General features: G+C 41.4%; 1 protein-coding gene across 1 annotated transcript in view; it reads right to left on the reverse strand.

Moving 5' to 3' along the window:
* LOC136884821 (IDLSRF-like peptide) overlaps positions 1-11390 on the reverse strand; it is a gene marked incomplete at its 5' end in the record, with an annotated part of 339427 nt that extends 328037 nt beyond the window's left edge. The window contains one exon of the mRNA XM_068230167.1: positions 11384-11390. Within this exon, the coding sequence (XP_068086268.1) occupies positions 11384-11390 (7 nt within the window). The remainder of the gene's footprint in view (positions 1-11383) is intronic.
* Between the last annotated feature and the right edge of the window lie 15537 nt (positions 11391-26927).

Consider the following 26927-nt stretch of genomic DNA (forward strand, 5'->3'; position numbering starts at 1 on the left):
CCGAAAAAAAGAGGTGGTTTGCAGGATATACGTGTGTGCCTGCATGTAAAGTTGTAGTTCTTCCTACTTACGTAATCAGGAATGCAGCACTATCTAATCCTCATCTGTATATAACCTATTGTTGTTTTTGTAATTTTCTTATAAATTTGTTTATTGTAATTTTTCAAAATCTGTTGTTAATTTTTCGTGATCTTATTCTGTTTTGTAATATATATAATTCTACTATATTTTGTAATGTGTGTTGTAATTGGAGTGCAACTCGGTTACAGACATGTGTCATAAATAAATAAATAAATAAATAAATAAATAAATAAATAAATAAATAAATAAATAAATAAAAAATAAATAAATAAATAAATAAAGATGTTGAGCAGCTAAGCGAGAAGTGTTGGAAGTGTCAAGGGTAATGACGTTAAGCTGAACATTATAAACTAAATGCTTCTGTAACTTTCCTTCTTTCTTTCCTTCTTTCTTTCTTTCTTAATCTGTTTACCCTCCAGGGTTGGCTTTTCCCTCGGACTCAGCCAGGGATCCCACCTCTATCACCTCAAGGTCAGTGACTTGATGCTTCAGACTGAGGGTCGGGGGAATACAACTGGGGAGGATGACCAGTACCTCGCCCAGGCGTCCTCACCTGCCATGCTGAACAGGGCCTTCTGAGGGGGATGGGAAGATTGAAAGGGATAGACAAGGAAGAGGGAAGGAAGCGGCCGTGGACTTAAGTTAGGTACCATCTCGGCATTTGCCTGGAGGAGAAGTGGGAAACCACGGAAAACCACTTCCAGGATGGCTTAGGTGGGAATCGAACCCACCTCTACTCAGTTGACCTCCCGAGGCTGAGTGGACCCCGTTCCAGCCTTCGTACCACTTTTCAAATTTCGTGGCAGAGCTGGGAATCAAACCCGGACTTCCGGGGGTGGCAGCTAATCACACTAACCACTACACCACCGAGGCAGACTAAGGTGAACATTATACACTAAATTCTTCTGTAACTTAACAAGTGTAATCAAGTGATCATTTAATTCTACAACAAACTTAACTGAGTACCTCATTCACATTTATGTCATTGCCTCAATCACCCATATCAAAAATGTGTGCTCTCCTATCGCCACATAATTATCTGTGAATCTTAAAGCAATAGAGAAAAATATCTGGAAGAAAAACGGAGTAACTGTTATGAATGAATAATATGAGTACTAATGTAATAAAGAATATAATTAATGTATTATTAGGGTCCTTAAGTTAATTTATTATTAATATTGCTTCATTACTGTTAAGTTGTTATTAGTTATTATTTATTGTTTTTATAAATATATCAGGTGATGTAGGAAACATTAGATTAGGAAATGAAGTCTTAAAGGAAGTAGATGAATATTGTTACTTGGGTAGTAAAATAACTAACGATGGCAGAAGTAAGGACATAAAATGCAGACTAGCACAAGCAAGGAAGAGCTTTCTTAAGAAAAGAAATTTGCTCACTTCAAACATTGATATCGGAATTAGAAAGATGTTTTTGAAGACTTTCGTGTGGAGCGTGGAATTGTATGGAAGTGAAACATGGACGATGACTAGCTCAGAAAGAAAGAGAATAGAAGCTTTTGAAATGTGGTGTTACAGAAGAATGCTGAAGGTGAGATGGATAGATCGAATCACGAATGAAGAGATATTGAATCGAATTGGTGAGAGGAGATCGATTTGGCTAAATTTGATGAGAAGAAGGGATAGAATGATGGGACACATCTTAAGACACCCACGACTTGTTCAGTTGGATTTTGAAGGAAGTGTAGGTGGTAAGAACGGTAGGGGTAGACCAAGGTATGAATATGACAAGCAGATTAGAGCAGGTGTAGGATGCAATAGTTACGTAGAAATGAAAAGGTTAGCACAGGATAGGGTAGCATGGACAGCTGCATCAAACCAGTCTATGGACTGATGACTCAAACAACAACGTCTAAAAGTGCCATGAAGAAGTACAGGAAGATTTCATTTTGTAAAGAAACATCTGTAATCCTATCATTTTTCTACTTAACAAGATTATTGCAAGTAAATGTGGATAAAAAGTGCTAGGGTACCTATTACCTTCACCCTGCACAATGCATGGAAACTGGCATGAGTAAAGGAAAACCATCATTGGGCTCTCGAGGACAGATGACTTGTGGTACCGAATGCAATGGATCTGCCTTTCCAAGGGCATTCAGTTCAGACCTGTGGTGGCGGTGGTATGTGGACTGTTTACATACCCTAAGCAGTGGCGAAGCGTGATAGTTTTTGCAGGGTAGGCTGAGATTTAATGAATCTCAAAAGTAACAAAGTTGCTCAGTTCTTCAAAACACACAGTCTTGTCTTACTAGAAAGGCCGTGTGCTTTAACCCATTAGAGGCCGAAACTTCTTTCCCTTCAAGCGGTACATGTTATTCACACCAGGTATGGACAAAATTAGAATAAATAAAATGTATTTTCACTTACGCATTAATAAGAGTAGAAGTGCTATTGCAAATTAATACAAATAAACCTTCACAGCTCCATAAGTGCGTATATAAGTACATCGGAGAGTCGTTGGAAAGTATTATACATTTTATTACCACACCTATTATCTTTGGCAATCGTTTAAAATTAAAAACCCGTATTTCGAGACCAGTAAATAAGCTCACTTCATCGAAGTATACTCCAATTGACCTTGTGAGTACGATGGAACTCTTTTAACATATCGGCCAACACTGAGTTACGTACTTAAAGGCTCAATGGCAGATTGAGATTTGCTGATGACATTGCATTACTGGCAAACGGCAACGACGCACTCCAAGCATTAGTTACTGATCTTGCCAAGTCGGCTTGAAGATGAACCTTTCAAGTCCAACAAGTGAGTCACAGCAGGAATTGAGAACATCAACAACACGCCGTTAGAGAAGGTCAATGAATATATCTATCTGCGCCAGTTGATGAATATGAAAGGTGGTATAAAACCAGAAATTTTTGGACGCATTAAGCTAGGATGGCAGGCGTATGGAAGAAACTAAACTGTCTTCAGGTCAAATATGCCAGTAAACCTGAAGAAAATAGTTTATGATCAGTGCATTCTACCTGTGCTGACTTGTGGCTGTGAGAGCTGGACGCTGAACTAATTTACGAAAGGGAACATAGGACAGCACAGAGAGGCATGGAAAGGTCAATGCTGGGTTTTACAAGGAAAGGTAAGAAGAGAGCAGATGACATCAGATAATGACATTCTTGAGAGAATAGCTGCTACGCTGGAACGGTGTTAAATGGAGCCCAAGAGATCATCAGAGGCCTAGAGGAAGACCACAAGAGAACAGTTGGTGCTACCTGGCAGAGAACTGCTAAAGACTTACCTGAGATCACGACTTATAGAGGCCACATCATGTAATGGTTGAATTGGATGATGATGATTTTATTATTATTATTATTATTATTATTATTATTATTATTATCATCATCATTATTATCATTATTACATGATCTCTCAAGACCATCACGGGTTTGTCTCAGCTCTATACTTCTCTCAAGGTTGCGATATTTCACTTGATATTTATTTATTCATGAATGGCCCCAAGGGGCTGTGTACATTACACACATGTATTACATTTAAAATGTAAAAGTTTCGAACATATTCAAGGTGTGATAGCCTGTTAGTTACAGTAGACACAATAATACAAACAAAAACTATAATAAAATTGAAATACAGTAAATTATACCCTAATTAATACAAATAAAAAATTACGTGCGTAGCTTAGTAAATTACAGATATTTTTTTAGACAGGTAGGACTGAAACAATAATTTTCCTAGATCGAGTTTCAATTTATTAATTACTGAAATATATTTTACTTCACGAGGTAGTTCGTTGTATATTTTAAAGAAATAATTCTTCATACTTTTTGTACCTGATTGACAGGTATAATATTCCGATTTTCCGTGTGTCATATTGATGTATAGAGCCTCCGTTGCTCAGGCGGCAGGGCACCGGCCTCTCACCGCTCGGTTCCGTGGTTCAAATCCCGGTCACTCCATGTGAGATTTGTGATGTACAGAGTGGAGGCGGGACAGGTTTTTCTCCGAGTACTCCGGTTTTCCCTGTCATAATTCATTACAACAACACTCTTCAATATCATTTCATCTGCCATTCATTAATCATTGCCCCAGAGGAGTGCGACAGGCTTCGGCAGCCGGCACAATTCCTATCCTCGCCGCTCGATGGGGGCTTCATTCATTCCATTCCTGACCCGGTCGAATGACTGGAAACAGTCTGTGGATTTTCATATATTGATGTACATCTCTATTATATTGTATGATAAGACATTTATGAATTCGATTGTTAACATTTTTGTAAAAATAAACAGCATTGAACTTAATTATAGTTGAACGAGTCGTGGTCTGTCATAAACATATGTTATCTTGTATTAAACATCGTTGAAAGCTCTGTATCCTTTATGTTTCATTATACTGAACTGTTCTCCCAAACAGCAGCAAGGGCTCAGTGGACAATCAGCAGCTTCCACTACAGTAACCAGAAGCTCCTAAACACACTACCTCTCTACACCCCGCCCAACAAGTACTTTCTGCTGCTTGTGCACGAAGCGGGATGAGTTGAGCTAAATAGCTGTTAGTTGTCGGCAAAAACATGGGCTAGGCAGTGCGAGTTCAAATATATAACATTTGAAATATCAACGGAAATACACTAATAAGAGAAGAAAGAAACGAACTTGTGGATTTAAGTGTGTACTCAGCCTTTCCCCTCCAGAATGTGACCAGTAAGTTCGATGAATATTCCAGGGATATGACCATGCTTGCCTGACCTTAATTCTATTCAGCATATCTGGGAAGCTTTCCAGGAGGATGTGTTCGCCTTCGATCCTACTCCAACCAATCACAGTGAATTATAGGAGGCGGTGCAGTGGTAATGGATCAGTGATACCTGCAGCCCACGTCATCCCATATAATCCCCGTAGTCAAGGTGAAAGAGGACACTACCCGGTACTCGCTAGGTTTCTCTTGCTCATTACCCCGTGAAAGACTCACTTTCCAACTAATACGGTAGTTAGGGAGATGACACACTGCAGTGGGTGCAGAAGAGAGATCAAAAGGCGAATAGCACTTGCCAAACGGGTGTTTAGTAATAAGAGAAATAATTTAATCAGTGAAAATTTAGATTTTGGAATTAGGAAGAAATTTGTGAATTCTTTTATATGGAGAGTGCTCTTGTATGGATGTAAATCTTGGATAGTTAGAAATTAGGATTGGAAACGAGTGGAGGCCTTTGAGATGTGGGTCTGGAGAGGAATGCTGAGGCTTAGATGGATTCAACAAAACAGAACAAACAAAAGCATTCTGCTGGATATTCAACGGAAGAGATAACTGATGATTAACGACACAGAGAAGATGAGTTAAATTCACTGGCTACATCTTGGGACATATCACGGGGAAGGAAGGGCGAGGACGACCGAGAAAGACTTGATATGAAATGAAACGAGGAGTTGAGGACAGACAGAGAACATTGGGTCCATTTAGATGCTAATTATGACTTATAAATACTTGCGTAACAGATGAGTGAATATTGCCGTTGACAGATCGTCAGTGCAATGTAACAATGTTTAACTTGCTGTCCAACACGAGAATCCACTTCTAGACTTGTTACTCTCTCCCATAAAACAACATTATCGGCAGAATATAATGATCTTTAATGTTACAAAGGATTCAGAACGTTTGCAGTGTACATTTTCCACAGATGAGCTGGCTCAGTCTGAAAGAGAGACGCAAACAGATAACCGCAGTAATCAGATTTCCCATATGAAAAGGGCAATCAGCCCGCTGTATGTACGACAGGAACTCTGCCATCATTGCACCACCAAATTCAATGAATCATTCATATTTACAACCAGTTTCAGTCAATGAAAACAATGTGAAAAGTTCAGTCAGTAGAGTTGTTCTGTCACAGTTTAGTTTACAAAGCTATTTTTAATACGCTTCGCATTCGAACTCCAAATTCTCTCCCACCACATCTCTCGAGTGAAAGAATTTACATATTTAGGCGAATGGATTACTGAAAACTGAAATATATATTGAATCACGACCCCAGACAATGGAGAGTGCATTTCAGTTAACAAAAATATCTCTCCTTGAACAGCAAAGTCCTAGTAATCAAACCCGCTACGCATCAGAAACTCTCAATCTCTAACAAAATACATTAAAAGGACAATTAGACGCGAACGAAAGGAAAATAATGAGAAAAATACTAGGACCGTGAGTCGAAGATGGACTACATTTAAAAAATACAAATGCGGAAATATATAAAATCTATTCATAAGCTACAAGTAACAGACATGAAAGTAACGAGAAACATTGCTGGTACAAACAGATGGGAACAATGACAGGAGGGTACTTGAGTGAGGAGATAAAGGCTAACTTAGGATTGAACTCGATGGATGAAGCTGTACCCGTAAACCAGTTTTGGAGGTGGATCATGTGAGACGAACGGAGGAGAATAGGTTACCTAGGAAAATAACGCACTCTGTTTTGAAGGGTATGAGGGGGAGAGGGAGACCAGAAGACGCTGGTTAGACTCAGTTTCTAACGATCTGAAGATAAGACGTATAGAAGTAAACAAGGGTGCAGAACTGGCTGCAAATAGAGAATTGTGGCGACGATTACTAAATTCACAGAGGCTTGCAGACTGAACGCTGAAAGGCATAATATAATGAAGATAAATGAAGCATGCATCTCCAAAATTACAGACACAATGCGGATGGTAAAAATACAATTCATGGGACACTTAGAAAGATTGGACTCACAGAATGTACACATTCTTAGAGAATGAAACCACTACATCAAATTGGTACAAACAGGATCACCAATTTACTGGACTGAGGTGAAGTCCAAAAAACCACACTCATACTGCTTTTCCAGGATGTTGAGAGTAAGACTAACCGACATGTACGGACCCTGCAACGAAAACACACCCGTTCAGTACGTATGAGTGAATAGCGGGCTAAAAGGAAACGCCAAAAAATGTTGATTCCATGGGTTCCTAAGTGACCCATTCGTGACGAAGAGGCAGAAGAAGAAGATTATGCTATATTTTGACTGGTTAGTTTTTGTATAATTGCTACAGACGTGTCACCTTCCAGGGTTGAGTGTCAGGAGAAAAGACGCAGCGCCTATCAACAAATATCAGTCTGTCACTGTTACTGGATAGTACTGTACACCAGCAATCGTCCAGCCTTCACAAAACTACGGCCTCTCTTCGTTAATCCCATAGAGACGACCACCATACGGCAGTTGTCTTCATAATTGTTTTCAACTTCTTGGGAGTTCGGATAGCTAACCACTACCATTCCCAAAATGCCGAGCTGGTCCGACTTCGCTGAGAAGAAATATCCGTAGTGAATATGTTCCGAGGTAAAATCGTAGCTTCTTTCGCAGCTTGATCCGCAAGTTTATTGCTTGCAATCCCACCTGATAGTACATAGGATAGGTTATTTGTCGACATAGTCACTTGTCCTTGCGTGTGCAGCCACGTTGTCAGCCTCCTAGGTTATACTTCAAGTGAGGAGCTAGATCCCAGCTGTAGGGAGTGTGCTCGGTGATGCTTCAACAGTGCTCTGCTGGCCTGTATCAGGTCGCGCGTTGTCGTGAAGGAAGATGACACCCTCAGAGAAACGTCCTGGCCATTTCTTCCTGACTGCTTCGCGCAATCGTGCAATATTGGTCAACGGTCATGTGTGCCCTCTTTAGAAAAACTCTACGAGTGTGACACACTTGCTGTCCAAGAACACTGTGGCCATCACCTTCCCGGCAAATGGTATCACCTTAATCTTTTTGTCTGCTGAGAGGAGGTATATTTCCGCTCCCTTGACGACCGGTTACTGCTGGGGTATGGTGGTATTCCCTAGCGTGGAGAACTGTTGCAAAAGTCTCTCCTTGTGTTGGCTGGACAGATTTCGCAGAACCCACCGGGAACAAGTTTTTCGGCACTGCAGAATATTGCGAAGAATGTGACGAACGCTTCCGAACGATATTCCCAATTCTACCGTCACATGCCGTAACGTGATCGTCCTGTTGTCCTGAATCAGCTCCTGCATGTGAGCTGCGGTCAAATCTGTTGATGCCGTGGTGGGCCACTGCGATTCTGGTTGGTTACCTTTTCTCTACCGGCCGCAAAATTTCGACACCATTCTGGTATTACAGACTCTCTGTAAACCTCTACGAGCTGTCGGTGAATTTCATCCGCGGTTTCCTGTTTCTCCCACAGAAATCGAGTAAATGAACGGATTTCTTCGCGAGACCAGTTTTCCAAACAACTAGCGCTGTAGGTGGGAAGTGGTTCAAACTTTGCAGAGTTATATTACAATTTCCATACACTACTAATTTATCTATAACAGGCGAAACTCCAGGAATATCGTCCTTGTATCGCCCCTCGTGTTATGCCTTTATTTGCATTGCGTGAGTCGGGCTGTGAAACCTGCGAGGCCATATCCTGGTACACTGTAACAGGTGGAAGCAGCGCTGTCACGGACACGCACTGTCCTCTTTAATTACACTTGCAGTGAAACAAACCCACTCATTCTCTCTCTGCGGAGTGCCGCAAGTGCATCCCATTACATTCGGTCATCCTGTACGCGGTGCGCGATAAATTACAGCTATCAGCGCCAACAAAGGCTGCTATTCCATTATCGGGCTCAGTCCTCTCAAATTACACTCTCCTTATCAACGAATAATACCTCCTGGGGATGAACACCGCTCTTCTACAACTGTCTATATCAAATGAAATGACGTTTGTGTCTCTTTGCCTTCTCAGTCTTCATCACATCTAAATCGCTGGCCAAAATTACATCAGATTTTGCACAAAACTCCTTGGAGAGAACACCGAGGAAAGTAAGCGCGTTACATTTCGAAATACTGACTTGAAAATATATTACTAATATATTATTTGAGAAAAATATAGTAATTTTTATTCTGAGATGTTATATGTTCCAGTGCTGGAAGGAGTTACCTTGTCGTATACTCCCAGGGATACGAACTCAGGACGGCAGCTTCCTCCGAGGATCGTCCCGTAGGGGAGTAGAAGGAACCGCTATGGCCTGGGGTATTAGAGTTAACCAGCACAGGAGCTGGGATTCATAACATGTAAAATACGGTATTGAAGTAAGGGAATTATATTTATTTCATATAGAATTGTAATATGGTAATATGGTTGAAAAGCTGAGTTACAGAGTCTTGAAAAAGAAGTTGGATTACAGTAAGAATCACGAAGAGATGATTCACTTTACACACTATGTCAGGCCATCGTAGAGTAAGAGTACGGGATATCCAGGTCTCTGATTGGCCGAACCTGTAGAATGTTCTCTGATAACGTTCCATAGTACATTCTATGGGCTTCGAGAACATCAGGTGTCTATATAAGTCTCAGCAAAACTACCCCGAGACCTTCTCTTAGTAACTCGCCGGAGCAGGTGCCAAAAAATCCTTGTCAGTCGACAAGAAAATTGCGCAACAGTTAATAATAATTTTTTTCTTCGACTTAGGCGGGGAGTACTTCGCGCCTGGACGACTTCTACTCAAGACTCAGTCACTTTAGAGTCTCACTTCTCTGTACATATTGTACAAAGTTCCAGTCTTCTCAAGACTAGTAAATATTCTTCAAGGGAGCAGCAGTATCTTCTCCTCACCTAGTCGGAGCTTTCTACACTTTCCAACCACTCGGGAACAATGCAGTCAAATAACCAACAAAGTTACCAACCTCTTACGAGGTCAAACATCTGTCCGTCACGACAACCTGAGAAATACTTCACTTATTTACAATTATTTTAAACATGTCCGACTCGTTGGCTGAATGGTCAGCGTATTGGCCTTCCGTTCAGAGGGTCCCGGTTTCGATTCCCGGCTGGGTCGGGGATTTTAACCTTCATTGGTTAATTCCAATGGCCCCGGGGCTGGGTGTTAGTGCTGTCCCCAACATACCTGCAACTCACACACCACACATAACATCCTCCACCACAATAACACGCATGGCAGATGCCGCCTTACAAGGGCTGCACTTGGCTAGAAACAGCCACACGAAATTATTATTTTATTTTAAACATAACCATCTTATCCCTGACTGTGAATTAAACCGTTCGTATTTACGAGCTTTATTAAATGATCTACTTCTCTCCGCATTTCAGAGACCTTCAAGTGGTGAGGTATGATTGTTTCTCTACTTGATAATTCATTTATTACAACTTTCCCCGTAAGTAGGCTGCCACAAGCACAAAGAATAATCTGCACGGATAATGAGGTATAATAAAACAGAAACCAAAGTAACAACCAAGTTCTTCGTACCAGTAAATTTAGCGACACGAGGCTCACGTATTTAAGCACCTTCAAATACCACCGGACTGAGCCAGGATCGAACGTGCCACGTTGTGGCCAGAAGGCCAGCGCCTCAACCGTCAGAGGTACTCAGCCCAGATACGTGGAAGTGTAGTAAGCAGTCTGGCCTATGGCGACAACTTGGTCTTCGTGGCAGGGCGTGCTCAAAACTGTAATCAAATATCGTGGATCTTGTAAATAGGCGCAATGAAAGTTATCCGTTCCAAGACTAAACTGGTGTCAGTAGGTAAGAAATCCAGGAGAACTGAATGTCAGGTTGGGGATACAAATCTGGAACAGGTCGATAATTCTACTTAGGTTGTGTGTTCCCCCCAGGTTGGTAATATAGTAAGTGAGACTGAATCAAGGTGTCGTAAAGCTAATGCAGTGAGCTCGCAGTTGCGATCAACAGAATTCTGTAGGAAGAAAGTCAGCTCCCGGACAAAACTATCTTTACATCGATCTGTTTTCAGACCGACTTTGCTTTGCGTGAGTGAAAAGTGGGTGGAATCAGGATCAGAGAAGTAGCCAGAATGATCAATGGTACAAACAGGTGGCAACAATGGCAGGAGAGTTCCCGCACACTGGAGATAATGGCTAAGTTAGAAATTAACTCGATGGATGAAGTGGTACGTATAAACCTGCCTAAGGTGGCGGAGTGATGCTCATGGAGGTTAAGAGAAGTAGGCGGAGACCAAGCTTAGGAAGTAATTAGTTAATCCACACAGGCTTGCAGACTGAACATTGAAATACATAATAATTTATAATGAAGATGTTGCAGTTTAGTTGTATAGCTATTTGTCAGTAGCAACTTATTTTGCTAGAAGAATTTCCACAGACATTCCAGCATCATCATTCAAAGAAACAAACATGAATATTTGAACACATTGACAACAATTAAATGGGTATTGATGTGTGAGGTCATTGAAAAGGACATTTTTAATTCTCGCTGCGTATGATTAAGTAAATCACATCCTAAAAAGTTTAAAGTAATTTAGATAACTCATGCAATCAACTTACGCAATAATCAGTGTTACAGATACAACACAGCACTGGTGGGAAATGCAGGATACATACCTGGAAAGATAAAGAGAATCAATATTAGCAAAGTCCACTGTCAAAGTAAGTAAATGCGTATGTTACAGATTGAAAATGAGATATTTAGACAGTAAATCTAAGTTTTTGGGATCAATAATTGAGGCCCATGGGACAAATTGGTACGAAATTGAGGAAATAGTAAATAAAATTAGGAGGTGTATTGGGGCGCTAAGCTCAGTATTTCAGAGTGCAGACATTTTAAAAACAAAATATTATCAATTAGGCAATAACAGGCCTATTTCTCCAAGTTGTACATTCTGTAAAATTCTAGAATATGTTACGGATTAACCGAATTTCTGGAGAAGATTGACTTAATTAATGAAAAGTAGTTTTGTTTCAGGAGTGGTTTATAATTTCTAAATGAAATTTCAGAGTTTTTTTGAAGCGCTACTTGATTTTCTCACCCGAAATAAATGTTAACGGGCATTAATTATGGTTTTGTCGAAATCCTTTTACACCGCAGACCACAGAACGTTGTGAGACTTACATTATATTTGTTACCGTGTTTTTGTGGTAGTTAGAGGTGAAAGAAGGTGCGGGTGTGAACGGGTCTCAAGCTACGAAATTATAGTGCATGTAAAATTAACAAGGTTATATTTTCTTTTCAAAATAAAGAAATAACAATCATGGCAGGTACAGAGTAGCAAGGCAATAAAAATACAATTACAATATTTACAGGATTTGGGCTTCGAGCCCCAGCCTCACAATTCTTGAGCAATTAGCCCAGTTTTACCCCAAACACAAGTTTCAACAGAGGGGCAGAAAACCCCATTCATGCCTAGGAGCACTTGCTCCAAAATACACAGTAAGGCCTCCTTGAGGCGCGCAGAAAACAAAATTTTCGGGAAAGGAGCAACTTGCTCTCAAAATTCAGGCCTGTCAAAGGCCACACCTAATTCCACTTTCAAGCTGTCCTCTAAGGACATATACACAGGGGTAAAATACCCAACCTACTGAGGTCTATTAAATGAGAAGAAGGTTAATTACATGACCTCTAAAATAACAATTTGAGAGGAGGCGATCTGCACTCCTAATGCATTTGTTTTAAAACCTAATCTGGCTCTAGGCCACTAATGCAAGGGCTAATCCCATACTACAGAGGTGACTTTAGAAAAGAACAATTTGCTTTACGTTAACGAAGAATAGGTTGAGAAAAATAAGTTCACCTCAAAACAATATGATTGGGAGCTCGAGAGGGTTAAGCACTCTCTATCCCGATATGCAGTTTAAAGATAGAATAGATACATTTTAAGGAAGGTTACATTATGGAAAAACTTCGGACCCGCCCCGAGAGTTAAACTGCTGAGCTAGCAAAGAAAGAAGTTATTAATCGGCCATTACCTTGTAGTTGACCGCTGCCGAAGAAAGAGGCGCTTCCCGCCCCCTGCTATGTACTTTACACACTGAAAGATGGAACAGAAGTGGCGCAGAGACCCAAAAATCAGCAGTTTATATACTCTCGCGGAAAGTTCGAGGCGTTTTAGGGAAGAGAACACCCGCCCACAATCACTTTATTGGCTAGGGTACAGCAACATATTCAAGTTGGGGGAAGATACATCAGATTGGTCAGAAATTAATTAAAGAAAATTCGGGATTGGCTAAATACAAAACAAGGGGAAAGAGAGGGGTATACAGCCAACTTAAACAATAACAGAAAGAAATTTAACAAGAAACAAACTTTTGAAATAAAATTTTCTCCAAAAAACAGTTCTTTCACATCGCACTAGGGTGCACCATTGTAGTTTTTCAGTAGTGTCCTCTAGAAGAGAAAGTTCACACTTCTTACTACCGGTAAAACAAAAATACATCAAAAGTGGCACAGTTCAAAAACTCCAAACTTTCCAAGTAGTGACATCTTCTGAGAAACTTGAAAATTAATACCGTCGATAAAGTTCAGACTTCCTCCAGCAGAGGAGTTTCAACTGGCGCACATTTTAAGTTAGCGGCGTGGAGGTGTACCGCCCGGTACAATATTTATTAAAATCATATTTGAATAATAAATGACACTTGGTATAAATTATTTGCAAAGTTGAGTAGGAATATTCCTTAATGAGGTTTACTGTCCTGATACTGAAACAGCTTCGGTGAGCAGTTTTCTTAGATATCACTCCATCAACGGATTAATTCTCCCTTGAGCCTTGACTGACAGTAACAGCAAGAAAAGTTTGCGATTGTCGTGCTAGATGGCAGCAGCCTTTAAACTCTCTGCCTCCTCGGACTGTTCAGTATTTTGTAGTAAATACATCCACTTTCATGTGTTCTTTGGAACAAATGAATTTCACTGGTTTGAAGTACCAGTTTCATGCCCTTCATGGCATTTCTCTTTATTTCACTGGCACTTAATTCATCCTTCGAAGGTTCCGATCTTTCCCCCTTTTATCTTCTAATTAGTGTTATCAGACGGTGTTTGTCCAGTTGTACATCTTCACCAGGAAATGTACCTTAATTCAGGCCACCGCTTCTTCCTTCCCACTCCTAGGCCTTTCCTGTCCGATCGTCGTCTTAAGACCTGGTGCGACGTAAAGCAAATTGTAAAAATATCCACAGTTGTAGCAACTCAGTGTTGAAAACATCCTGGGATATGAGCTACGATCATTAGGTAAATGAAATGTAAGCAAGTACGAGAATATATTACTTATTTGTTCCTAAAAGTTACAATCATCTTTATACTGTCAACTCGCTTTCGCTCGTTGGGGGCTGCGCCTCCAAACCCCCAATTCCTCTACATTAGAAGTGGTCCCATGGAAAATTACTGTGAGGAACCGGTACTTCGTTATGAAAAACGGATTGTGCCACCAGAAGGCCCATTTATTTGCATATATTTTTGGTCCTATAATATTTTATCGTACCGTATATTCACGATGTATTGTAGGGATAGCGTTAAACGTTTGGACGTGGTGCTAATTACGTACGGTTCTCACAAGATAAGAAATATTTTCCTAACGTAACGGGGAGTTATAGTCTCGAAACTTGGTAGGTTTATCGTGGTTGAAACGCTCTATATTTACGTTCATTGATGTTCTGTCCTATCTGCATCGAGTTCAGCGAAGATTGGTTTAGAACCTTGGATTAGGAGTACAGGGTTTACGTATTACTTCCGTTTTTCCATTCTTACAGGTTGCTAGAATCATGCATTTTGCTCACATATGATCCACGAACGTCCAATGAGCCTGCCAAATTTCATGATTCTATCGGTCTTATAAGTGTGTAAAACAGTAAAAATTTTTATGGAAAATGTAATAAAATGGATGTCAAATCTGAAAAAAGAAGCTCTATTCAAGGCATAAGGGATCAAGACACGACTAAAATTCTCGGGACCGAAGTTGTAGATCTCTTCATGATGGGATCAACACATCTTGTCCATTTGGCGGTACGACTTACAGTTTAGCCACCAAAATCCTCAAAAAGTTAGTTATCACCATCATGAAAATTGCTTCCAGATTTCGATAATTTCTGGAGATAAAAACGTTAAACAATGCAACTCTTTCAAATTTCTCCGTCGGTTGCAGCCCAAAGTTGTAACTGCGACAAATATTAATTTTCTTGCGCACGGTAACACATCGTCGACAATTTTGTTTAAGGGAAAGGAAATAAGAATAACAAAAAACAACATTTAGCCAGGCAATGTGCATGCTAAATAGTGCAGGCTTTCATTTGGAATTTTATTGCGGGCAAACGGTGCGTCGTATCGTGGTACGGATTGCGGCGTTATACGACCCTTTTAGTCGTCTACATTACTGTCTTAGGCGCTTTCTCGTTTCCCGCATATTTATACCATAGAAAGAGGTGATCGTTTCGACCTATGTCAAATTTCGTCCACTTTTCACAAATTGAAAAATAATGTTTCCAACTTAGCAGACAGGTACAGTCTTGAAACGTTGCAGGCAGGTTGACTATGAAACGACCTATAATTTTGGTTATTTGAGGTTTTGCCGTATCACAACGGGCTTCGCCATAAATTGCTTATGAATCATAAATTAGGCTAAAATTTCAATAGTGTTCCCACATGTACCCACAGTTTTCCCCTATTTGCAAGACAGTTAGAATAACAAAAGTCGGTATACGTATGGCCAATGACGTTGCCAAGGAGCGTGCTGAATTTCGTTCATCTACCCATCTTATGAGTGTGTGAATCAGTAAAATCATTTATGGAAATTTAACAAAAATTACCAAAACCGGGAAAATGAAGCTCAATCTAATGTAGAAGGAGTCGAGATACGACAAAAGGTCATAGGACCAAAGTTGTAGATCTCTTCATTTTAGGTCACGGAAGTGCAATCCGTTTATTGATAGCATTTACCGTTGAGCCGCAAGATAGCTCGAAACGAAAGTCTGCACGTCATTAAATTTTGCTCAATATTTCGAATTTTTGAGTGGGTAAAAGGTTAAATATTTGAACGTCTTGCAATTTCTACGTCTCTAACAGGTTAGGAGCTAGTTTTTTTTCCAAATTTTAATATTTTAGGGTACTGCATTATGGCGTCCGCCACTTTGTTTGGTGCTAGGGCGGCAGAGGATTTTGACTGGGCGGTGCAGGGGTAAATATGAGAGGGTCGCGTAGCTGTGAGCTTGCATTTGTGAGATTGTGGGTTTGAATCCTACTGTCCCGGGCAAGTTGGCCCTGCGGTTTCTTGTAAGTTATAGATTGTAAGACTGCTTGTCGTTTTTGCTGATGCATGAACCACGGGCAACTGTTAAGTGGCCACCGTTGGTCCCATAACCCCTTACAGTGAAGCATTTTACTCAGTGCGACAATGTGAAATACTTCACAGCATTTTACCTAGTATAATTCAGGATATGAAAAGAGGATGGGTAACATACAGGTAGGCTATTCCGTGCATAGTAGAAACAGCAAGGGAATGCCTTGGAACAACTATATGTAAAAACTGATGTCGTCAATGGCAGGAGAGTATTCAGAACAAGGAAATAAAGACTAAGTTATGAATGAACTCTATGTATGACCTGGCTTCGGTTATGAGATGATCAAAACCGTAGGCATGGTGTCAAAGTATGCAACGTTGTGGTCGTGTTCCCAGTGGCAAACTTTATTTTCCAGATTATAGGTTTCCAAACGGAACCGAGTGAACTGGCCGTGCGGTAAGGGTCGCGTAGCTGTGAGCTTGCATTTGCGAGATTGTGGGTTTGAATCCCACTGTACCGGGCAAGTTGGCCGTGCGGTTAGAGGCCGCGGCTGTGAGGTTGCCTCCGGAAGGTAGTGGGTTCGAATCCCACTGTCGGCAGATCCTAAGATGGTTTTCCGTGGTTTCCCATTTTCACACAAGGCAATTGCTGGGGCTGTACCTTAATAAAGGTTATGGACGCATTGCCGAATTACAAGTTCCTAGCTCATCTGGAAGCGCCTAACCCGAAAATAGAGTCCGAAATTTTGAATCACGGTGGGGGCCTAAGTATGAAAAATTTGAACTTTTGGAATTTTCCTTGGGTTACAGCGTAATAGGTATCAGACTGACGAATTTCAAGTTCCTAGCTCATCTGGAAGGGTCTAACCAGAAATTTGAATCCGATACTTCGAGTTGGGGGGGGGGCAAATAAGAAAAAATTTAACTTTTCGGAATTTCTCCTTGGGTTGCAGAGTAATAGCCATCAGATTGCCGAATTTCAAGTTCGTATATCATCTGGAAAGTTCTAACACGAAATTTGAGAACGATATATTGATTGGGCGGAGGGGGGCTAAAAATGAAAAATTTGAACATTTTGGAATTCTTCCTTGGTTTGCAGCCTAATTTCAAGTTCCTAGCTCATCTGGAAGGGTCTAACCTGAAATTTGAGTGATTCGTTGGGGCGGGGGGGTGGGGCTAAATATGAAAAATGTGTACTTTTTGGAATTTTTCCTTGGGTTGTAGCCTAATAGCTACCACATTGCCGAATCTCAAGTTCCTAGATCATCTGGAAGGTTCTAACATCAAATTTGAGCCCGATATATTAATTGGGACGGGGGGGGGGCTAAATATGAAAAATGTGAACTTTTTGGCATTTCTCCTTCAGTTGCATCCTAATAGCTATAAAATTGCCGATTTTCAAGTTCCTAGCTCATCTGGAAGGGTCTAAAACGAAATTTAAGTGTTTCGTTGGGGGGGGGGGGGTGTGCTAAATATGAAAAAAATAACTTTTTGGAATTTTTCCTTTGGTTGCAGCCTAATAGCTATCAGACTGCCGAATTTCAAGTTCCTACCTCACCTGGAAGTGGGCAAACATTAATGTCAGTCATTGAGTAAGTGAGTCAGTTAGCCTTGTGGCTTTATATATATAGGACTCGCTTTCGCTCGTTGGGGGCTCCGTCCCCAAACCCCCAATTCCTCAAAATTACAAGTGGTCTCATGGAAAATTACTGTGACGAACCGGTACTTCGTTACTAAAAACGGATTGCGCCACTACTGGATGGCCCATATATTCCCGTACATATTTGGTCTTATAATATTTTCTTGTACCGTATATTCACGATTTATAGCAAAGACAGCGTTAAACATTTGGATGGGTTTCAAATTACGTACGGTTCTCAATAGATAAGAAATTATTTTCCTAACGTAACGGGGAGCTATAGTCTTGAAACTTGGTACATTTATCGTGGTTGAAACGCTCTATATTTCCGTTACTTGATGTTTTGTCGTATTTGCATCGAGTTTATCGTAAGTACTATAATTGGACAGTTCTGCGGCCACCGCCACCTCCGGCTCCCAGTGGCCACCTCCACCTCCACCTCAGCCAGAGGCCTCCCAGTGGCCACCTCCACCTCCACCTCAGCCAGAGGCCTCCCAGTGGCCACCTCCACCTCCACCTCAGCTAGAGGCCTCCCAGATACCTCCTCCACCTCCCGCGGGAAATTTGAATTTGTAAACAAAGCCACGTGCTTTTTGACAGACAACAACGCACCGCTAACCTCAGTACTGCCATCTTGACGGGCCTAAACCTCAGTAGTACCAACTTAACCTAACTAGCGCGAGGTAAACAAAGCCACGTGCTTTTTGACAGCCACGTGCTTTTTTGACAGCTGTCATCCGCCATCTTTAAACCACAGAGCACTGTGCTGCCCTCTTTATCGTAGTAGATGTAAAATTCATCACCTGTCATCGGCAGTGCTGCCATCTTGACGAGCCTAAACCTTAGTGCTACCAACTTAACCTCACTAGCGCTTGGTAAACAAAGCCACGTGCTTTTTGACAGCCACATGCTTTTTTGACAGCTGTCATCCGCCATCTTTAAACTACAGAGCACTGTGCTGCCCTCTTGCGTCACCTGTCATCGGCAGTGCTGTCATCTTGGCGGGCCTAAACCTTAGTGCTACCAACTTAACCTAACTAGCGCGTGTTAAACAAAGCCACGTGCTGTTTTGACAGCTGTCATCCGCCATCTTTAAACCACAAAGCACTGTGCTGCCCTCTTTCGTCACCTGTCATCGGCAGTGCTGCCATCTTGACGGGTCTAAACCTTAGTGCTACCAACTTAACCTAACTAGCGTGAGGTAAACAAAGCCACGTGTTTTTTTTGACAGCTGTCATCCACCATCTTTAATCTATAGAGCACAGTGCTGCCCTCTTTAGCTACTTACCTTTGAAATGTGGTGGCGGATAATTTGAAAAATGCTTTTCGACAAGCAGCCATCTTTAATCCAGAGAGAACAGTGCTGCCCTCTATGTGGTGGCGGCAAATTGAAAAATTCCACGTGCTCTTGTTTGAAAACAAACTCACGTGCTTTTTTGACAGCTGTCATCTGCCATCTTTAATCTATAGAGCACAGTGCTGCCCTCTTTAGTTTGAAACGTGGTGGCGGTAAATTCTACGTGCTCTTGTTTGGAAACAAAGCCATGTGCTTTTTGACAGCTGTCATCCGCCATCTTTAATCAACAGAGCACCGTGCTGCTATCATGCGGGCAATTTCATCACCTATCACCCGCCATCTTTAATCTACAGAACACCGTGCTGCCCTCTTTATGGCTACTACCTTAAGCATGTAGTAGCGGGCAATTTGAAAAGTTCTGTTAGCTATCATCCACCATCTTTAATCAAGAGAGCACCGTGCTGCCATCTTTAGTTGAAATGTGGTGGCGGCAAATTCCACGTGCTCTTGTTTGGAAACAAAGCCATGTGCTTTTTTGACAGCTGTCATCCGCCATCTTTAATCAACAGAGCACCGTGCTGCTATCATGCGGGCAATTTCATCACCTATCACCCGCCATCTTTAATCTACAGAACACCGTGCTGCCCTCTTTATGGCTACTACCTTAAGCATGTAGTAGCAGGCAATTTGAAAAGTTCTGTTAGCTATCATCTACCATCTTTAATCAAGAGAGCACCGTGCTGCCATCTTTAGCTAGATACCTTTGAAATGTGGTGGCGGCAAATTGAAAAATTCCACGTGCTCTTGTTTGGAAACAAACTCACGTGCTTTTTTGTCAGCTACCATCCGCCATCTTTAATCAACAGAGCATAGTGCTGCCCTCTTTAGTTTGAAATGTGGTGGCGGCAAATTCCACATGCTCTTGTTTGGTAAACATAGCTACGTGCTTTTTTGACAGCTATCATCCGCCATCTTTGAGCACCGTGCTGCCCTCTTTATCGCAGTAGATGTAAATTCGTCACCTGTCATACGCAGTGCTGCTATCTTTAGCTAGATACCTTTGAAATGTGGTGGTGGATAATTTAAAAAGAAAAATTCTACAGCAGTCCTCTCTCAACGCTAATTGCATAAGATGGCGGCTATACATGACTCTTTAAGGGTGCTTACGCAAGATGGCTGCTATACACAGGTTCTTATGAGACGCCCTTGGGATGCTTGCGCAAGATGGCAGTTATACATGGCTCCTTATGAGATACCCTAGGGATGCTTGCGCAAGATAGCGGCTGATCTTATGAGGCGGCTTAAGGGTCCTTGCACAAGATGGCTAGAGACGCCCTAAGGATACTTGCGCAAGATGGCGGACACAAGATGGCGGCTATACACGTCTCCTTATGAGACGCCTTAAGGGTGCTTGCGCAAGATGGCTGCTGCTCTTAGCTTAGAGACTAACGTGTCGTGCTAGTTCGATTCATTAAATTTAGGGCTTAAATGCAAAATGTTAAATATCTCGAAAGCAGTGCATCGTAGAGCAAAACGGACAAAAAATGTTCTGCCCAATACCTCGGTTCGCAGTACGAGGATCAAGTAAAACATAGTCTAATGATGAGATCAACGGTTCGGTTCCTACTTAGGCCCTTTGGCATTCACTCTGTTTTAGCTTGTATTGAAGTAAGTCTTCGTAACATGATCAGGTCTAGCTATGGTAGAGAGTATAACGTGCCGTGCAGGTTCGATTCATTAAATTTGGGGCTTAAATGCAAAATGTTAAATATCTCGAAAACGGATAAAATTTTTCTACCTGATACCTAGGTTTGCAGTATCAGGAACATGAAAAAACATAGTCTAATGATGAGATCGACGGTTCGATCCTTACTTAGGCCCTTTGGCATTGGCAGCTATCTATTTCTACAAGATGGTGACTATACATAGCTTCTTATGAGACAGCTTAAGAGCGCTTGCACAAGATGGCTGCTGCTCTTATGAGACGCCCTAGGGGTGCTTGCGGGAGGTAGCAGCGACAAGACGGTGACTATACACAGCTGCTTATGATACGGCCTAGAGGTGCTCACACAAGATGGTGGCTGCTCTGATGAAGAAAGTTAGCTTTGCATCGTGCAGGTATCTTTACAGCACTAAACCTCATACCTTTGAAATGTGGTGGCAGGTAATTTGAAAAATTCGACGTGCTTTTTCTTCACAGCAGCTATCTTTAAACAATAGCGGCTATACATAAGCTGTTAAGGCCTCCTCTTATGTCAAGGTATAGCTCTATCGAACAAGTTTAAACCTGCATCGGGATAGCTAGAGTAAGCATGTGCTGCAGTGATGACGTCATTATGCATGTTTAGACTTGCAAATCACTAAAGAAACATAACAAGACCAGAATCGAACACCGCACTCTATGCCGTTAACTTTATCATGTGATCGGAACATTGATTGAAGTGTTTAGAACACTAAATAAGTGATCAAGACTATAATAGAACACTGTACTCGATACAACATGTGTTTAGAACATGTCAGGGGATACCTTTGTTCTAAGAAGATTAGATTACCGCACATTCCTTGGCTAAAGGGCTAATGGGCTAAAGGGCTAATGGGCTAAAGGGCTAAAGGGCTAAAGGGCTAAAGGGCTAATGGGCTAATGGGCTAAAGGGCTAGGGCGCCTCTCCTCTCTTTATCCGGGCTTGAGACCGGCTCTACAACTAGAGGCGGAGTTAACACCCTAAGGAAGGGAGAATGTTGGGAAATAATCTATACGAATATAGCTACTCGATCGACTATATACTACAGATGGATGACTTAGGTGAGGGTAAGCGCTTACTTAATAATACCAACACGACGTAATTCATGCTCTATTTCAAAAATATCTTCTTTGTACTGTGTGTAACCAGCATCATGATAGGCTCTTAGCAGTTGTAAACGTTTTACCAGTACGTTGGGGTCTTTACAGTAGCTTATATCTACATAGGGTAACAGAGGCTTGTTGTGAACTTTGAGTCTATATGCAGACAGTTGATGTGCAGGGACTTGTTTTGATATAATACGTGCTTCAGCAGTAGCGTTTCTAGGTACAAACATAACTTGTTTCGATAGCGATGAAGCGTTGAAATTTCCTTCTTCTTTACCTTGCATCTCTTCTTGAGATGTTTGCACTTCGACAGAACGTGTAGTAGGCTTAGGAAATGAAGTAAAATCATCAAGCTGTAATGGCAATGAATTTTCTTCTTCTTCTACTTTCCCTTTACTACTGTTTTGATCAACATCATTATCCTTATTATCATAATCATGATCTTGCCTCTCTTTATCTTGAAGTTTGTGCTCAGTAACAGAACTTGCAGCAGGCCTAGACAGCAAGGGAGAATTAAAAATCTCTCGCAGAGGTGTACTTTTTAAACATAAATCAGTGTTCGCTGGAATATGGTTGAGCTCTTTGTATTTTGTTCCCGATGAAGCTACATTACACGCGGCTTCATGACGTTGAGCGTTGTACGCGTTCTTGAACTCTCTTCTACAATGTTTGCATTGAAAAATCGTCCTACATGATATCTCATGACGTCTCCTGTGATAGCTTCGGGAAAATGCTTTTCCACACTCTTCGCAAATATACCTAGAAATAGGTTTTTCCATGACGGACTTTTATCTTCTGCTAACAGATTCTTCTTTAAATCTACTCGACATTTGTTACTCTCTACTTCGATGATGCGAACAGCTTAGCGATTAATAGTAAACTAACACAAAAGCGTATAACCAAGGTAGCAACAGTAAGGTTTAAGCCCATCAAGATGGCAAGAGTGAGGTTAGCGACGTTCTGCTGTTGGATTTTAAATTCCGCGCTGTAACATGCATAAGGTGGCAGCCTTGAGGTTTACTGCCGTAAAGATGGCAGCAGTGAGGTTAGCGGCGCTCTATTGTCCTTCAAAGTGAGGTTAGGGTTCGTCAAGAAGACAGCTGTCAAAAAAGCACGTGGCTATGTTTACCAAACAAGAGCACGTGGTCGTGACGTCACGGTCACGTAGTATGCTGCTTCAGCATGCAATGTTCAATGTCTACACCTACGTAGTAAACACTCTGCTATGTTCACAAAATGTTTACTCACAACTATTTTTTATGCTTTAAGTTCGTGCACATAGGTTATGTTAAGATAGCAGCACACGTACAAGCGATGGTCACGTGCTCTAGTAGAAGATGCATGCATTATCAAAAGGTGATACGTACACGCTTTTGAACCTTGCTATTCTTACTGCTACTATGTTCGCAAGATTTTCAAAGATCGCTATTCTTTTTGCTTTAAGTTCGTTCGCATAGGTCATGCTAAAGTAGCAGAGCAAACACATGCGAACGTTGTACATTCTAGCGGAATGTGTTTAGTACGATAGTTGATGCATGCAAAATCGATAGGTGTTGTGTACACGCTTTGAAACTTAACTATTCTTCGTGCTTTAAATCCGTGCACATAGGTTATGCTAAGATAGCAGCACACTCTAGCGGGAGAAGTTTAGTACTCTAGTTGATGCATGTATAATCGATAGGCAATGCGTACACGCTTTTAAAACATTGCTATTCTTACTGCTGCTGCTATGTTCACAAGATTTTTATACATCGCTATTCTTTATGCTTTAAGTTCATGCGTATAAGTTATACTAAGTTAGCAGCATACTTATAAGGTTGTTGCACTGCACATTTTGTGAACATAGCAGAGTGTTTACTACGTAGGTGTAGACATTGAACATTGCATGCTGAAGCAGCATACTACGTGACCGTGACGTCACGACCACGTGCTCTTGTTTGGTAAACATAGCCACGTGCTTTTTTGACAGCTGTCTTCTTGACGAACCCTAACCTCACTTTGAAGGACAATAGAGCGCCGCTAACCTCACTGCTGCCATCTTTACGGCAGTAAACCTCAAGGCTGCCACCTTATGCATGTTACAGCGCGGAATTTAAAATCCAACAGCAGAACGTCGCTAACCTCACTCTTGCCATCTTGATGGGCTTAAACCTTACTGTTGCTACCTTGGTTATACGCTTTTGTGTTAGTTTACTATTAATCGCTAAGCTGTTCGCATCATCGAAGTAGAGAGTAACAAATGTCGAGTAGATTTAAAGAAGAATCTGTTAGCAGAAGATAAAAGTCCGTCATGGAAAAACCTATTTCTAGGTATATTTGCGAAGAGTGTGGAAAAGCATTTTCCCGAAGCTATCACAGGAGACGTCATGAGATATCATGTAGGACGATTTTTCAATGCAAACATTGTAGAAGAGAGTTCAAGAACGCGTACAACGCTCAACGTCATGAAGCCGCGTGTAATGTAGCTTCATCGGGAACAAAATACAAAGAGCTCAACCATATTCCAGCGAACACTGATTTATGTTTAAAAAGTACACCTCTGCGAGAGATTTTTAATTCTCCCTTGCTGTCTAGGCCTGCTGCAAGTTCTGTTACTGAGCACAAACTTCAAGATAAAGAGAGGCAAGATCATGATTATGATAATAAGGATAATGATGTTGATCAAAACAGTAGTAAAGGGAAAGTAGAAGAAGAAGAAAATTCATTGCCATTACAGCTTGATGATTTTACTTCATTTCCTAAGCCTACTACACGTTCTGTCGAAGTGCAAACATCTCAAGAAGAGATGCAAGGTAAAGAAGAAGGAAATTTCAACGCTTCATCGCTATCGAAACAAGTTATGTTTGTACCTAGAAACGCTACTGCTGAAGCACGTATTATATCAAAACAAGTCCCTGCACATCAACTGTCTGCATATAGACTCAAAGTTCACAACAAGCCTCTGTTACCCTATGTAGATATAAGCTACTGTAAAGACCCCAACGTACTGGTAAAACGTTTACAACTGCTAAGAGCCTATCATGATGCTGGTTACACACAGTACAAAGAAGATATTTTTGAAATAGAGCATGAATTACGTCGTGTTGGTATTATTAAGTAAGCGCTTACCCTCACCTAAGTCATCCATCTGTAGTATATAGTCGATCGAGTAGCTATATTCGTATAGATTATTTCCCAACATTCTCCCTTCCTTAGGGTGTTAACTCCGCCTCTAGTTGTAGAGCCGGTCTCAAGCCCGGATAAAGAGAGGAGAGGCGCCCTAGCCCTTTAGCCCATTAGCCCATTAGCCCTTTAGCCCTTTAGCCCTTTAGCCCTTTAGCCCATTAGCCCTTTAGCCCATTAGCCCTTTAGCCAAGGAATGTGCGGTAATCTAATCTTCTTAGAACAAAGGTATCCCCTGACATGTTCTAAACACATGTTGTATCGAGTACAGTGTTCTATTATAGTCTTGATCACTTATTTAGTGTTCTAAACACTTCAATCAATGTTCCGATCACATGATAAAGTTAACGGCATAGAGTGCGGTGTTCGATTCTAGTCTTGTTATGTTTCTTTAGTGATTTGCAAGTCTAAACATGCATAATGACGTCATCACTGCAGCACATGCTTACTCTAGCTATCCCGATGCAGGTTTAAACTTGTTCGATAGAGCTATACCTTGACATAAGAGGAGGCCTTAACAGCTTATGTATAGCCGCTATTGTTTAAAGATAGCTGCTGTGAAGAAAAAGCACGTCGAATTTTTCAAATTACCTGCCACCACATTTCAAAGGTATGAGGTTTAGTGCTGTAAAGATACCTGCACGATGCAAAGCTAACTTTCTTCATCAGAGCAGCCACCATCTTGTGTGAGCACCTCTAGGCCGTATCATAAGCAGCTGTGTATAGTCACCGTCTTGTCGCTGCTACCTCCCGCAAGCACCCCTAGGGCGTCTCATAAGAGCAGCAGCCATCTTGTGCAAGCGCTCTTAAGCTGTCTCATAAGAAGCTATGTATAGTCACCATCTTGTAGAAATAGATAGCTGCCAATGCCAAAGGGCCTAAGTAAGGATCGAACCGTCGATCTCATCATTAGACTATGTTTTTTCATGTTCCTGATACTGCAAACCTAGGTATCAGGTAGAAAAATTTTATCCGTTTTCGAGATATTTAACATTTTGCATTTAAGCCCCAAATTTAATGAATCGAACCTGCACGGCACGTTATACTCTCTACCATAGCTAGACCTGATCATGTTACGAAGACTTACTTCAATACAAGCTAAAACAGAGTGAATGCCAAAGGGCCTAAGTAGGAACCGAACCGTTGATCTCATCATTAGACTATGTTTTACTTGATCCTCGTACTGCGAACCGAGGTATTGGGCAGAACATTTTTTGTCCGTTTTGCTCTACGATGCACTGCTTTCGAGATATTTAACATTTTGCATTTAAGCCCTAAATTTAATGAATCGAACTAGCACGACACGTTAGTCTCTAAGCTAAGAGCAGCAGCCATCTTGCGCAAGCACCCTTAAGGCGTCTCATAAGGAGACGTGTATAGCCGCCATCTTGTGTCCGCCATCTTGCGCAAGTATCCTTAGGGCGTCTCTAGCCATCTTGTGCAAGGACCCTTAAGCCGCCTCATAAGATCAGCCGCTATCTTGCGCAAGCATCCCTAGGGTATCTCATAAGGAGCCATGTATAACTGCCATCTTGCGCAAGCATCCCAAGGGCGTCTCATAAGAACCTGTGTATAGCAGCCATCTTGCGTAAGCACCCTTAAAGAGTCATGTATAGCCGCCATCTTATGCAATTAGCGTTGAGAGAGGACTGCTGTAGAATTTTTCTTTTTAAATTATCCACCACCACATTTCAAAGGTATCTAGCTAAAGATAGCAGCACTGCGTATGACAGGTGACGAATTTACATCTACTGCGATAAAGAGGGCAGCACGGTGCTCAAAGATGGCGGATGATAGCTGTCAAAAAAGCACGTAGCTATGTTTACCAAACAAGAGCATGTGGAATTTGCCGCCACCACATTTCAAACTAAAGAGGGCAG

This window comes from Anabrus simplex, chromosome 13 (genome assembly GCF_040414725.1).
Source record: "Anabrus simplex isolate iqAnaSimp1 chromosome 13, ASM4041472v1, whole genome shotgun sequence".
Classification (NCBI taxonomy): domain Eukaryota; kingdom Metazoa; phylum Arthropoda; class Insecta; order Orthoptera; family Tettigoniidae; genus Anabrus; species Anabrus simplex.